The sequence below is a fragment of the Equus caballus genome, chromosome 25, assembly GCF_041296265.1.
Source record: "Equus caballus isolate H_3958 breed thoroughbred chromosome 25, TB-T2T, whole genome shotgun sequence".
NCBI lineage: Eukaryota > Metazoa > Chordata > Mammalia > Perissodactyla > Equidae > Equus > Equus caballus.
Genome location: NC_091708.1, coordinates 26,366,939 through 26,382,811, shown reverse-complemented (window position 1 = coordinate 26,382,811; position 15,873 = coordinate 26,366,939). Strand labels below are relative to the sequence as shown.

The 15,873-nt window shown below is 42.9% G+C and overlaps 2 protein-coding genes across 5 annotated transcripts in view; one reads left to right on the top strand and one right to left on the bottom strand.

Moving 5' to 3' along the window:
• Positions 1-14,322, bottom strand: part of SLC31A1 (solute carrier family 31 member 1) — a 32,246-nt gene extending 17,924 nt beyond the window's left edge. The window contains exon 1 of the mRNA XM_001488979.5: positions 13,910-14,322. The gene's annotated coding sequence lies outside the window, so the exon portion shown is untranslated. The remainder of the gene's footprint in view (positions 1-13,909) is intronic.
• FKBP15 (FKBP prolyl isomerase family member 15) overlaps positions 14,196-15,873 on the top strand; it is a 53,167-nt gene continuing 51,489 nt past the window's right edge. For 2 of the 4 annotated variants that reach the window (XM_070251132.1, XM_023628677.2), the window contains exon 1: positions 14,196-14,334. Coding sequence is in view for 2 of the 4 variants with exons in the window: in XM_023628676.2 (XP_023484444.1) it covers positions 14,286-14,338 (53 nt within the window). In the remaining 2 variants the exon portion in view is untranslated. Of the gene's footprint in view, positions 14,339-15,873 lie in introns of all 4 variants that reach the window. The other 2 variants (XM_023628676.2, XM_001488995.5) reach the window with 1 other exon arrangement.

Sequence of the window (15,873 nt, the reverse complement as noted above, 5' to 3'; positions counted from 1 at the left end):
GCTCAAGTTATTCTGTGAGGCATTCACAGAAGGGAAAAAAAAAAAAAATCCTTACAGAGCCAGGGGTATAATTCTTTACTCTCTGAGAATCCAGAAAGATATCTGCTAAAATTTTAGAAGGATTTGGAGAAACTTCTAATTTCTGGGTTATAAAACAGTTTGATGGGCAAAACCGAAGAATATGCTACAAGGACTATCCTGGATTGTAAGAGCTTCTAAAGTCATATGCCACTCTTTGTAGGTGAGAGTTAAGCTTACAGAATATAGTTAAGAGCATGAGTTTGGAGTCAGATGGTATTCAAATTCTGCCTCTGCTAATTTCTAGCTGAGTGTCCTGGTGACATTTCCTATAAAAGTGCCAGGGCAGCAGGTACTATGTATAGAGGCTGCTAAAGGGGCTGTGTCCAGATTTCAAAAGCACTTGGGTAAATGACTCAAATTTGCTAGTTGCTCAATAAATTAAAAAAATATGGTGAAGGTAGACTAAGCTCCCTGTGGAGACATGGACAACAGACTATAAGACACACGGCACGTGCTTAATAGATTTCTATTGGATTATACAATCTGTACTATACATGGAAACCTTTGACAGTGATATAAACAAATCCCACTTTTCACTCATACCTCCTCAAAACATTAGCAATAAATCCTGAATTTATGTGACTCCAATTTTTAATGCCTTGTTTTAGGGACAGTGGAAAATACACTAGACTGAGTCCAAGATTTGGAATCTGGTCCATCCAACTTCATTACTCTGTGTTCTTTTCGGTAAAACATCCATGTCAGAGTTTCTCAATCTTGGCATTACTGACATTTAGGACTGAGAAATTCCTTGTTGTATGGTCTGTCCCATGCATTGTAGGATGTTTAACAGTACCCTTGGCCTTTACTCACTAAATACCAGTAGCACCGTCCCAGTTGTGACAACCAAAAATATCTCCAGGGGCCTGCCCGGTGGTGCAGGGGTTAAATTTGCACGTTCTGCTTTGGCGGCCCGGGTTCGCTGGTTCAGATCCCAGGTGCAGACTTACGCACCACTTGTCAAGCCATGCTGTGGCAGGCGTCCCACATATAAAGTAGAGGAAGATGGGCATTGTAACGTTAGTTCAGGGCCAGTCTTCCTCAGCAAAAAGAGGAGGATTGGTGGCAGATGTTAGCTCAGGGCTAATCTTCCTAAAAAACAAAAAATGTCTCCAGACATTGCCAAAAGTCCCCTAGGGGGAGAAATCACCCTACCTCTTTTTTTAAAATTTAATTTTATTTTTTTGAGGAAGATTAGCCCTGAGCTAACATCTATGTTTCTTCTTTTTGCTGAGGAAGACTGGTCCTGAGCTAACATCCATGCCCATCTTCCTCTATTTTATATGTGGGATGCCTGTGACAGCATAGCTTGACAAGTGGTGCATAGGTCCACAGCCGGGATCCAAACTGGTGAACGCTGGGCCACCGAAGTGGACTGTGAGAACTTAACCACTGTGCCACCTGGCTGGCCCCCATCCTACCTGTTCGAGAACCACTTTTGATCTCTGAGTTTCAGTGTCTCATCCAAAACTCAGGGAAACACGGAGATAACATCTGTCTTGTTCTCCTTCAGGGTTGTTATACGATTCAAATAAGATAATGAATGGGAAGAAATACTGAGAGGAACAAAAAAAGACCATATAGGGCCAGCCTGGGTGGCCTAGCGGTCAAGTTCGGTGTGCTCCACTTTGGTTCCCAGGCATGCGCCTATACCACTCATCCATCAGTGGCCATGCTGTGGTGGCAGCTCACATGCAAAAAGAGGAAGCTTGGCAGAGGATGTCAGCTCAGGGTGAATCCTCCTCAGCAAAAAAAACAACCAAAAAAGCAAAAACAAGGTCATATAACATATGTAAAAGCATTATTATTACTCTGTGAATTATTATTATGCTCTGTGAGTGCTCAATAACGAGGCTGAAGAAAACTACGCACATCTTGTTTATAGAATGCATTGTAAGGCTTAGGTTAAGGCTATGCACAGCCTAATATATCTTTTAGGTGGGTCTTCAATACATATTTGTTGATTGAGTGATTCCAAGTCTGGGTCCAACAGTAACTTCATTACTTTTGTGGCATGTTCTTAGGTTTTTCTGCTGAGCCACAACAGTGTAGTATGTCTCCAAACCTAACTGCACTTGAAAGATAGGCCTGGATTAAACAAGAATGGCTACTCATTATACAGATGGAAAATCAAGGTATACAAGTTAACTGACTAGCCAAGGTCACGTGGCAGTCGGTCTGTTGGCAGTCTGCAATTAGAATCCCGATTCTGATCTCAAGTCCAGCGCTCTTACAATTACTCACATCACGGTACTTTCATCTAACTATCTTGCGTCCCTGTCTCTTCACACAAAGTTAACCATTTTGCTTTCTGTGGGCAATCCTGAAAAACTGAGATAAGGAAACAGAGCTGTAGTTCTGAGAGAGGCTTAGAAAGAAATGTAGACCTGTATTTATGGGGAGGCACAAGTGGGTATTCCCCACATATGGAGTAAACCAAGGTCAAGGTATCCACCTGCCCTGTTGAGTCTGAGGTCCCTGCCCATTAAGTTGTCCGGGAGGAGGTAAACCTAGTTGTCACCTGCCTCCAGAGCAGTTGTGTCTTGCAACGCTTTATACCATGCTATGGCATGCAGTTTGTGCTAAAACTGTTACCTGCAGAGTTCTTGGCTGCTCTATGTCTACGTGGCTCTAGGCAAGGTGAGAATGGGCTTCACACAGCCTGAGCTCCAGGCTGTATTTCGGCATTCTGTTAAAATTCATGAAAGCCCCAAATGTCATTCTACTATATATTTTCAGGGTTAGAAACAGAACTTTTAATGAAAAACTCATAAAACTGTCCATTTTTAAGGACATTTATTTTTATGGACCATTTATTGTACTCCTTTAAAATACCAGGTCATTTCTAATTATTACGCCCCTGTGTGAACATTCAAACGCTGAATCTTTCACAAAGAGTCATCATTTCCCAACCACTGATTCAACAGTCTTCTGGATAATTCTCAGGAAACATGTGGATTGCAGCCCACCTTAAAACCTTTACCATTATTATAATTTGAAAGAAGATAAGACTAGAAATCAGGAAATTTTGGTTGTAGCCTAGTTTTTTCCATTACATTAGTTAGTTTAATCATTATGGTCACAGTTTCCTTAGTGAAGAGAAAGAATAACTCATCTGTATGGCCTACTTCAATTAGAAAAGTTTAGGTGTTCATAATATTGCTTCAATGAGACACAAATGCATACTTGTCTTTTCTAGATACATTCTGAATACTACTTGGTATCTTTAGACATTCTAACATTTCAGTGGCTTTAACACTTACTTATCAAACACATTTCAGAGCATACTTTAATATTACTTTCTAACAATTCCCAATTCACCGATCTTAAACAATCATCTCTGCTGAGAGATACCTTGCTGAAGCAGAAACAGCAAGAGCAAGAGCCCTCCCAGATCTTGGAGTCAGACTGCTGGCTGTCATAAAGCTGTGCCATCTCTGAAACTCAGAACAAGTTACTAAAACTTCGTGGGGATGATATAAAACTGGGATAATAAAATCTCACAATATTTTGAACATCAAACGTAAAAATACATATGAAAGTGTGACATTAATAACATATCTAGTAAATAATAAATGTTAATTACTTTCTTCCTAACTCAAGGGTTTCTCAAAGTGTGGTGCAAGGACTGCCTGAATCAGAATTATTGAGATTTTTTGGCTAAAAAAGAAAATGATGGACCCCACTCCATACTACAGAATCTCCTCTCAGGGAATGGGGCCTCAGAAGCTAGATATTTACTAAGCTATATAGGCAATTCTTACATACTGTAAAATTTGAGAACCACAGTTCTGAACTATAGAGGTGTATACATAATATCTATAGCACACAGAATTTAAGGACTGGATGTTTAACAAGTGAGAGCTTAAAAAAAAAGAAAAAGAAAAAAAGAAAGTCAAAATTCAACTAGGAACTAAAATAAAACGTGTTTATTTTGGTATTCCAAAAGGGCACAAAGCTTGCCTAATCTAACTTAAAATTTACACATACCACCATCTAATAATCAAAGAACCTTCTAGGCTAACACCGAATTTAATACCAAATGGCTGATCTTTGGGATTTGAGAGAGGTTTTTTTCACTCATTGTGTGAATAAAATCTCTAAATTCCAGACGAAGTGGAAATGACACATCTTCTGCAGTTCTATTTTTCTAGATTAGTTGGGAAAGGCAGGAATTGAACTACCAGAAAGACTTCAAACAGGAAATGCACTGTTTGCTGACTTAAAAAAAAAATACCCTCTGTGTGGAGAGATTGTGGGATGTAGTTTTCGACATAATTAATGAAATTAAGATTTGTGCCCAGCAGAGCACTCCAGGATCTGTCCCTAACCATTCGCTCCTGCATTTCTGAGACTGGAGTTCAGTATGAGATTCTGATCGTCCACCAAAAACAAACAAAAAAACACGAGGAGGAAGGCGTGGGCAGGAAAGATATTTTCCCACCAAAACAAACAAAAAAACAGGAGGAGGAAGCTGTGGGCAGAAAGGCTATCTTCCCTTTCTTTTCCATGGCGGCTCTCCAAGGGAGCTAGACTCATTCTCTAACTGGTAAAACTGTACCTACTGGTTGTGGGCCCTTGGGCAAATTACTTAATATCTCTGTGCCTCAGCTCTAAAATCAGGATAATAAAAGTAGCCCACCTTATGGGACTGTTGCATGGATTGTTATGAGGCGCTCACGGAGGTGAGGGCATAGCGGTTAGGAGGGCAAGCTAGTTTCCTCTAAGAGGTGACAGTAGCACCTGCCTCACGACAGCGTGCATTTAAAGACTTACATAGCACGGTGCCTAAACACAGCAAGCCCTCGATATCCATTATTGTTACATGAATCGACTGTTCTTTCTAAACTTGGCAGAGGCACAAGTCCCCAAGTCCTTTGATCTAGCCTTCACCCATTACTCCACACCTAACCTTTGCTGTTCTCATTCTGGGAGTTTTCAGGGCGTGAATTCTATCCACTGAACTGCACAGGCAAGGACATCCTGCACCTACGTTGTGCCAGGTGGTCAGTAATTTGCTTCAGTTGATTCCAATCTGCATCTACATTCTATGAAGTGTCTCAAAGTTTCAGGCTTCTCTCTCCTTGTTTTCTAATTATAAAAGACGCTTTTAATGGGTGGTTCCTCCACCACCAAGCAATTCTCTGACCATAGCTGGGTGTTCTACAATTCAACTCAATTCTGGCACTACCTGGAGATAGCACGAAATTCCACAGGTCAAGGGCTCAGTCTCACAACACTGCCCTTCACTTCAGTGGAGGTAACCTGTTGTTACCTGTGCTTCCGACTGACTGGCTATAAATCAACAGGTTCCCACAACCCCCTTTCCTTGGGTTCAATTAATCTGCTAGTACGGCTCACAGAACTAAGGAAGCCCATTAAGTCACTAGATTACCAAGTTATTACAAAGGATATGAAAGCACAGCAATCAATAGCCAGATGAAGAGATATAGAGAGAGAGGTCCTAAACGAAGGAGCTTCTGTCCTCATGGAGTTCCCAGCACAGTGGCACAGGGAAGCATTCTGGTTCCCCACCCTAAAAGCTCTCTGAACCCCAATGTTTTGGATTTTTATGGAGGTTTCATTACGTAGGCATGATTGATTAAATCATGGGCCACTGGCAATGGAACTCAATCTCCCCTACCCCTCTCTCCTCCTGGGAGGTCAGGGGCTGAAATTCCCACCCTCTAATCACATTGGTGGCTTCACTGGCAAGCAGGCCCCATCCATCAGGGATGGAGACTGGGGCTTTCCTGGAGCCGTGTCATTAATATAACAAAAGACACCTTTATAGCTCTCCTTAGGAAATCCCGAGGATTTTAGGAGCTCTGTGCCAGAAACCAGAAATGGGATAAAGACCAAATATATATTTGTTATAAATCACAATATCACATTTTTTCTTATTTTCATATTTCTAAAGTCATTTCACTAGGATTTGGGGAAGGAAAAGAGATGCACTCAAAACACCGTCTTTTTTTTTTTTTGAGGAAGTTTAGCCCTGAGCCAACATCTGCTGCCAATCCTCTTTTTGCTGAGGAAGACTGGCCCTGAGCTAACATCCGTGCCCATCTTCCTCTACTTTATATGTGGGATGTCTACCACAGCATGGCCTGCCAAGCAGTGCCATGTCCGCACCGGGGATCCGAACTGGCGAACCCCGGGCCACCAAAGCGGCACATGCGCACTTAACCACTGTGTCACCGGGCTGGCCCTTATCTTTTCTACATTCTAGTTTTTGAAGTGTACGTAAGGGGTAGTAATTCTAGCCCTGAATTCTAAGCTATAACATAGCCCCATACACCTTGTGGTATTTCTGAAGCCAGAATAAGGAAACTCTTTTCATAGTTAGCTTCTAGAAAGCTTGTGGGCCTTTTACAACTTGTCCAAATAATAGGCAGAAAGAAGTCTAGTGACGCTTCTAGCTTGAGCTACCCAGCAGCAACTTTCCCTGGGAATTTGGTATTGCAGAAAGCTTATACTTGAAAAGGTAGGCCCTACCCCAGTAAGCTACATGTTAGGCCCTATAATCCTCTCATCTATAACTATAGGAGTTATAGTCCACAAGTGAGCCTGGTTATCTCCTGTCCCACAGAGCTGATCACAGCTCTCCCACAGACAGTCTATGAATTTCTGTATTCTAAAATCACAAAAGTCAACACAAATCAAATTGCCTCTTCTAAATGTACAACTTCATTCATTTATAAGCCGGAGTTTGTATTAACCTAATATTCGCTTTGATCTTTATGATTTCATACACACAGAATGAGATTTGTGGGAACAAAAAGATACATGTTTATTTTGAGTTGCATCTTCCCAGGTCATTCCTACTGAGTATGGAATACTAACTCCATAGCTAACCACTAGTGTGTAGCTAAATAAATAAGGTTCCAAATTTTTAACTGCAGCACAAAGAATGGTAATGAAGCGTAAAAAATTTTAAAAGGGAAAAAAGTATATACATATTGTTTGTAAACACCTATGTTACCTCTGGGGGGCAGGGATACAACAAAGTGGTAACACTGTGATCCCTAGGAGGGGAACTAGTTAGATGCGGGTGGGAGAAGGAACATTTAAAGAAATTAAGTCCAACTCCTTTATTTTACAGATGGGGAAACTGAGGCTCATGTTATTGACTAATCATGCTAACATACTCTTTAGCCAACTGAACTCATAACATGTGCTTCTCACGTTACCCTTCTGTACACGAGGTTAACCACTCGCATTTCTCCAGAAGGTTTGCTGGGAAGCAGCTAAGCAGGAGGGGTTTCTGAGCTCCATATAGCGCGTCTCAGTGGCAAATAACAGAAGCTCCTGTTTCTCTCGCCCACTCGCACCTTTCTGTACAAAGAAGATCAAGTGTACAACTGCATTCTTCACAAAGCTTTTAGAAAAGCTTTTATTTGTCTGGTCTGAATAGGACAACTCAAATTTGATATGTCAACAAACAAACTGAAAAGGTCTTTTAGTTATGCAATGATAGAAGGGGCTAAGTCCAATGGGGAGTGGATCTCCCAGCTCCTACACTCCATTTCTCTGATACCTTTTGTGTTGGCTAAACTACTTCCTGGAATAAAGCAATCACGAGATGTACCCTTTCATACTCCTCTTACTGGATCCTTCTACAGTCTTGACACATTTCCAATGTGCTAACTATGAGCGCTTTATTATGATTTATGCAAAGATTTTGGAGTGGTTTTTAAAAATTTTTTTTATTATTTATGTCTTTATTTTTTTGGAGGAAGATTAGCCTTGAGCTAACTGCTGCCAATCCTCCTCTTTTTGCTGAGGAAGACGGGCCCTGAGCTAACATCCATGACCATCTTACTCCACTTTATACGTGGGACGCCTTCCACAGCATGGCTTTTGCCAAGCGGTGCCATGTCCCCACCTGGGATCCGAACCAGCAAAGCCTGGGCCACCGAGAAGCACAATGTGCGAACTTAACCGCTGAGCCACTGGGCCAGCCCCTTGGGGTGTTTTATTGACAGTGTGATGAGTAGAGAAAGCACGGGACTAGGCATCAGAGGTATAGACATAAATTTGGCATGTATTAAGCAAATCACCTAAAACCAACAAATACTAGTTCCTTTATTGCAAAAGGGATATAAAAATACCTACCCTGCCAATCTCACAGGGTTGTGAGGATCAAATATGTCAAAATACTTTCTAATTCTAAGGTATAGTAAGTACTATACCTTAATTACTTAAGTAATATTATTAATAATAGCTTATTTATTCATTAGATGACAAAGTTAATCTCTGAAAGGAGATGTCTGAGTCACAGACAGGGCTCAGTTTCATGTCACTTAAAGTATATAGCCTCTTACAGTTTGATTTAAAGAACAAGCAGCTAGTCAGATACATACACATTAGCAAAATATTGCTTTAACCTCCTTCTTATTATAATCAAAGGCAGACAAAGGTCCCCCTTCTTAAACTTTCCTTTTTTTATATAGGATCTCAATTGTCTGGATCACGATATTGTTAGTTTGCCTGTGAAGAATACTGGGAATTAATTTGGTGGGAGGCAGAAACCAGAAAACACTTTGTTCTGTTTTTACTCCCCCCTCCCTTTAATTAGTAACGGATGATTCAATGAAAACGCATTGAGAGAATGTAAATGAAAATGAGAAAAGTTGTTCAAAACTTCAGATGGAGGCTGCATGGTGTGGCGGAAAAGTACTGCTAGGAATCAAAGACTAGGGTTCTAGATTTGGCTTTTGGTGGTAGGAGAGAGGAAGGCCCCCAGGGGTACAGTCAGCAGGATTTCTCTGCCTTTCATTTCACAAATTGAAACTTCTAGGTAGCTCTAAACTGCTTCAAAACCCTATAAATGCTCAGCAGAGTTCTATAATAACTCTACTACCTATTTAGGGGAAGACAACACGGCTGAAAAAGGTCCTCTAACATTTCACTGGTTGCTAGAGTTTTGCTTTTTATGAGTGCCCTGGAAATCAGTTCTCATATTTACTTTAGCCACACAGGTTTCCATCTCATTATGCTGTATTGCACAAGGTCCTCAGCCCACAAAAGCAGGTTGTATATAAAAGCCTAGGGCCTTTTGTGTAAAGGAAAAGAGGTAGGGCGGACCCTTCTCAACCCTTTCCTTCTCTGCAGGGCTTTGCATTCCTAAGGATGGCCCCCTCCTCTGCTTGGGGATGTTACCTCAATCCTGAAATGATACTGCTCAAAGCCGTGGAACTTCAAAAGCATTTCCTTCCCAGTCTCTCCTGTAAGATTTCTTTCGGCATAAACTGAACAGTTAATGTATTAAGTATCAGCCTCCTGATGACTTCTCATACCTAGTCACAAACTACAGAAAACTTTTGATTTTTTAAATGGCTTTATTATGCTAAAAAAGCTGCACGTGGGAGTGCAGGCCTCAGCAACCTACCCTCCCCCTACCCCTCCCTTTTCCCTAATCGTACCTGGCTTGCTAACTTTCAATGGCAGGGTCAGCTAAGTGTTGCCTGGTCACTGACTTCTCAGACATCTTCCACTAGTGGAAGTCATCTTGTCACTCACTGCGAACATTTGCTTTTCCAGTGATAATTATGTCATCTTTTTCTCTTTTGTAGCACTTCTGGTGAGGAAGGCACAAAGGAGAAGCACGGCAGAGCCAAACTGGAACAAGGAGAGGAACAGACTTAAAGACCCTTAGAGGGGTCATTTAATTTTATTCACATTCAGTCTAGAATCTTTACTTTTCTCATTTCAAAATTCAGATTATAATCCAAAGAAAAACTGGATTGAGGTTTTTAATAGATCAATATCAGTGCCCCAGGTAGTGTTTACCCTGCTTATCTCTTTCAATCCTCATAACTCCACATTCTAAGGACTATTAGAAAAATGAGGTGGCTACTTACATGGGGTGGGGCCACGGAAACTTTTACTTTTTACTTCCTACACTCCTAAACCATTTGAATTTTTTTTTACATCAATCACGTCATTTAGAATAAAAAGTTCCATTTCCTACTGGGCTAAACACAAACTTGTCACCTTGGCCTTTAAGGTATTTGACAAATATGGCCCTGGTCTCTTTTACAATTTTAATCCACTACTTCCCTATGTGTACTGGCGTCTTATTCTCTTAGCAAACTATCCCACAAGACTCTCCTAACCAAGTGAGCTGATGACATACTAGCTAGGCCGATCTCCAACATCAGGGGAGCAACACTTCTGCGCTCCCTCTCAGGGAAGCTGTGTGCATATCGAGGGTGTCAGTTATGATTGTTCACAAAACCAACTTATGCCACTGTGCTTACTACCGTAAATATGTAACTGAATGAAGTATAAACGAGAAGAGAAAAACAGCGGCAGCAGCTAATACTAACTGAGTACTTACTACCTGCCAGGCACTGTTTTAAGTACTTTAACTCATAAAATCTTCACCAGAGCCCTAGGAACTAGATACTATTATTGTCTCTCTTTTACAAAGGAGGAAACCGAGCAACATGCCCAAGGCCTATACAACTAATAAATGGCAAAATGATTTGTCTCCAGCGCTTAAGATTTTAACTACTATACTACATAGACTCTAGAGTAGTTGTTTCTATGAAAACCAAGCTGAAAGCTTTGGGATGACCAGATAAAGACGAGGCACGCAGATACACTCACCTACTCAACTCTACCTGGAACGTGAAGGGAGCCATGGATAATATATAACCAAATGCGTGTGACTACGTTCCAATAAAACTTTACTCACAGAAACAGGCAGCAGGCTAGGACACGATTTGGCCCTCACGCTGTAGTCCGTAGATCCCTGAGACCCACACGCCAAGAAAAGGTTTATGTGAAAAGAATGGCAAAAAGATGTTTACATTTTAAGTTAAAATAAAATGTTTAAGGTCTGTTTAACTAATATCTGTATGAGTCCCTGCTTTAACTTACTTTTTCAGTTAACCAGTGACTGGCCTCAATTGCTTCAAATAAGAGGGCGACTCTTGTAAAAAACTCTGCGCCTTCTTTCCTGCCTTTGTGCTTCTGCCAAAGCCACTCGCGCAACCTGGACAGCCTTACTTCCTCAATTCCACTTGGACCCCCACTCATCTTCAAAGCCCATTATCTAACCTCACACCCTCTAACAAACTAGATAGGATCTCTTCTTCCTTTGAAGTCCGAGAATAATTAATTTCTACTTATGGGACTTACTTTGCTCTGTCTTCTATCGCGGTTACTCACATACTTCAATATCCCAGCTATTCAACTATAAGCACTTTGAGGACAGGAACAACGACTTACATATTTTCCTATCCCAGGCAACACCCAGCACAGTGCCATATACATAGCAAGTCTTCAGATATTTCTTCAATTGTGTTCTGACATTTTTCTGTTTTCAGTGACTGAACAGAAAGAACATTACACCAACCCCCCAAACGCACCTTTGATTTATATCCCTATCTCCACATCTAGGGTCTAACTTGGTTATAACTTTAAACTATTAGTTTTAAAATGCATTCACCAGCACAGATGTGTATGGGTGTACCTACATATAAAAATTGTCATCTCTGTAGCAAAACTGCCGACAATTTGAAAGGAATTGTTAAAATTGCTGCTTCCTGGTTAATCTTCAGGGGGTCATACATTTTATAAATACATCTAAAAGCTGTGTACTTAAGCAAAACAAACAAAACTGCTTAATTCAAACTTGAGATCAAAGTTGTGCCTTATGTAACCTCTGTATCCCCAGTAGTATTTAACAGATGTCTAGGTCTAATCCAGTCCTTTTATAAAGTTTAGGGAGCCAGGGCCAAGCTCAGAGTGAGCCAGACAGGCTGGGATGAAAATTCAGGTTGTCTGAATCCCAGTCCAATATTCTAATTCAGAAAGACACCGGCTTTTTAGGTGCACCCAATCCTGCAGTTTAAAACGTAAAGACAGAGGAAACCTCACCACCATCTTCCCCTTCCTCATACTGCCAACCAGTACTAGCAGCTGTATTTCCACAGTGGTGATCTGGGCATGCGGATTTGCGGTGTCTCAATCAGCAAAAAAGGCTGATCGAGATTTTACGATTTCTGCCTATTTAAAAAGGCTACTTACACACCCCGGATGAAAACACCCCCATTCAAGAATGCAAGATAACCGTTCAAATGATCCGTCAGCATTTTTTCAAAGTATTACTCAGATGTTTCAGAGCTGGGACAGGAAGGGCCAGTACTGGGGAGAGGGGTTACAAAGAGCTGTTACTTATGCGGTTCCTTCTTTTTTTTCCCTGAGAAGTAGCCAAGTCCACATTCTAACCAGAGCTACTGCAAAAAGTTCCTGTTATAGTGCTTAGCCTCCCGTTACATCATTGCTTTAACACTGTCAGCCTTCATTACTTCGACCATCTTAATCTGTAAAATAAACACAGGAAGCGGACAACAGTCCTCTGTCTCAGTTTAACAGAGGAATAATTTACTAACAAAAATTAGAGTTACATATAATATTTCTCGCTACCCTATTCCCCTTTCCCTTCCCGTAAAGCTTTAAACATTAGTAAAATCGTCTTCAATTCACAAAAGAGACTAAGTAACTCAGTTCACAGCTAGTACAGCATTTTTATCTTTCTGGAAGCTATCTATGGAAGGTGAGAACCACTACTGGGCTCTTTAAGTCACACGGGGAAAAAAATCCTAAAAGAGTAAATTAAGGAATAAAGGAAGAATTACTCAGTCGAACAAGAAATTAGCTCATTATGGGCAAGACGGTGCTTTGTGACACAGGAGACACCCAGATGAATAAAACTGTCCCTGTCTTTGAGGAGCTTACAATTTAGTAGAAGTACACAAACTATAATAAAAAGTGGAACAAGGGAAGTACCAAGAGGTACGGAGTTTTCTGGGGGAGAGCTACAAATCACTTGCCTTCAGTTTCATGCTAACAGATGACAACATTCAGGTAAGGGACACCTGTTGTGTCAACCTGATTGAGAGAAGCCCGGAGAAAAAGAACTCCAGTGAGATCTATGGAAACGGACGCTACAGTGGGACATTAGCTGCTTATCCACACCTTGGCTAAGCCAGGCCTAGAGACTGTGCCAAGAATTACACCAGGGTAACCAAAGAAACACTTATATAAGACACAGAGAGGGTGCAAACTAGAGGCAGAGAAGTCAGCAACAATTGATGTTGCCTTAGGTCTGCGTAGGACGACTAAGCAAAACCCAGGCCAAGGTTGGGGCTGTGGATTGCCAGCTTGTAAAACTTCCTCCTTTCCATTACCCATCCCGAGAACATCCCAGCTCTCCTGCACAGATGGACTCTAGAGAGGGGCCTTCTCTCAAGACGTACGCCACGGTCTCGCAATAACCACTCTGTAAGGCATACAGTGTCCAAGGTCTGGGAAGGTTCTTGTTCAGCAGTCAGCTGAGTCCGGAGTCAGGAGACCAGAGATCCAGCCCGTCTGCCCTTTACTCTGCGTGGCCTCGGACTAGTCTTCAGAGTGCTTCGTTCCTTCCTTTCTCTATCAGCAAATTTTGGAATTACGAGGCACAGATTGAATTCCATGACCTCTGAGGTCTAAAAGCTTCCTGACCGGCCGGCATAGGAAGCACTGGACAAACAGCCCGTTGAACATACAGCGAGGTCGGTCACAGGGGAGAAGCGGTAGGGGCGTCCGGTCCATTTTTACAGATGGAGAAACTGAGTCACCGAACACCCTGCCCTAAGGTCACTCTAGGTATGTCACTGTTGGGGCCGGGCCGAAAGCTCAAGGCTCCAGACGGCCAGTCCCAGGCCCTTTCTCCTTCTGCCGAGCAAAGAATGGCGTGGAGGGTCCTTGTCCCGGAGGGGAAAGGACTGTGCCCGTGCCTGGGCTGCAAGAGAGGCGAGGGGGACGGACTTACCTTCCCAGATCGAGTCCCGCCACCGGCGCTTCCGTCTCAGAATCTTGGCCCGTCACCCCTCCACCACTCTTCAGAAGCCCCCTCCACTTCGGCCGGCTTAAACGTGTCGGCTGCCTCCACCGAGCACGATCCCTGCCCCGCCCCCCCTGCCGCGCTGGCCAACCAGTTCTACGCAGGGGCGTAGGACTCCGGCGTTCCCGCGGATTTCGCAGCCTGGGCTGGCTGGAGGTCCTCCCACTTTGCCTGGCTCTACCTCCTTCAGAGGCGTGTCTTCTCTCCGCCGGAAAGCAGACGCTGCCGCGGCATTTCACGACATCCCGTAAAGAACCGAAGAACACCCCGAGATCATCACAGCAGCGGGACCAAAGCCTGCGCAATGTTCGGTGCAGGCGATGAAGACGACACCGACTTTCTCTCGCCTAGCGGTGGGTGAGTGACTGAGAAGCGTGGGACAGAGGGCGTGGCCGAGAGAGCCGGGCAAAAGGTTGGAGGGGTAGATCTCTTATCAGAGCTTTTCCTCACTTCCGGGTCCAGACCCTTGCCACATTCCGGTGCTCTGCAGGTCTCTGAATGTGGGCAAAGCTCGAAACTGAGTCTGTCCATCTGGATCCTGGACCTGACCTCTCCCCTGACACACAGTATGACCCTGCGGTTCGCCTTTCCCTTTCTGGGTCACAGTTTCACTTTCTATGAAATGGGGGTGATTGCTGATGAGAATACCCGCCTCAGAGTTCTTATAGGAGTCAACTGGGGCCGATATGAAACTTTCTTCGTGGACGAGGCGGTGACGACTTAAGAACTGGCCTTGGTCGGTCAGCTCCAGCATCCTTCAGGGCCCAGCTCGGATGTCACCTTTTTGATGGTTTCTGTTCTCCTGCAGCCCCAGGCAGAATAAATTGCTTCCTTTCCCTTCTTCCCACAGCTAGGCGTGTTTACGTCTATCCTTGCATACTGAACTTGCTAGATTATGAGTCCCTGACGGGACTGCGGCTGCTTTTGTTCATCTCTATCTAGCGCTCAGCACGGTGCCTGGCACATATCGAGTGCTTAGGAAGTGCCTGTTGAATGAATAAAGCTGTGAATTTGCACTCTAATCCTTAAAGCCAATGTAAGAGACTGTGGTCGCTATCCCCTGCCTCCTTCCCCCGTCACCCCCACCCCACCCTGTCATTGTTATACTAGCCCAGGGTACAAGTTTTCAAGAGGCAGGGCTTTATCTCTTCAGTAATCAGTTTAGCCTTTGCCTTGCCTTGTCTTGTGTCAGTAGACAGCTTGACTCCCTTCAAACTTTTGAGCTGCCAAGTTCTGATTCTTGCAGAGCCTTTCTTTGAACATCTGTTTAACAGATTTCAAAGTGTACTGAAGAATGATGAATACACCAACATATATCCCTCATTCTGTTAAATGCTGAGAGGTTACGAAGATGATTAAGCTACTGTACCTGCCTTCAAGTTGCTTCCAGGCCTGATGGAAAGTTGAAAACATGAATGACCATAAAATGACACTGGCTCTCTTTTGGTCTTAAATAGGATCTTTTGGCTTACACTGTGACTAGCTCTATTACCTATCCTGAAATCCTCTTTTCACTCTCACTGTCTTGTTCTACCCCACACCCACTTTAGATGGCCTACATCTGCTTAGTTCCACTTGGGCTTCTTTTAGTCGCTCAGAGTTAAGCTGTGTTTTGGTTCCTTTTTTCCCTATTCCACCCAAAACATTCACTAAAATTTCCACACAGTCCAACCTGCTGCTGTTGTCTGTGTATTGAGGCTTGTGAATTAGTGTTTTTTCGTATAAGCCTATTTTGTATGTGGCTGTGCCTTTTGAAAGTTTACAGTATATACTTTAAATTCACATTCTTCCCTAGGTGCAAGTATTTGGGGGAAGTCTGTAAATGAATGTTAGGGCTCCCAACTTTCATGCAACAAGCAGTCCCCTGCTGACTGAAAATTGCAGGGTGGATA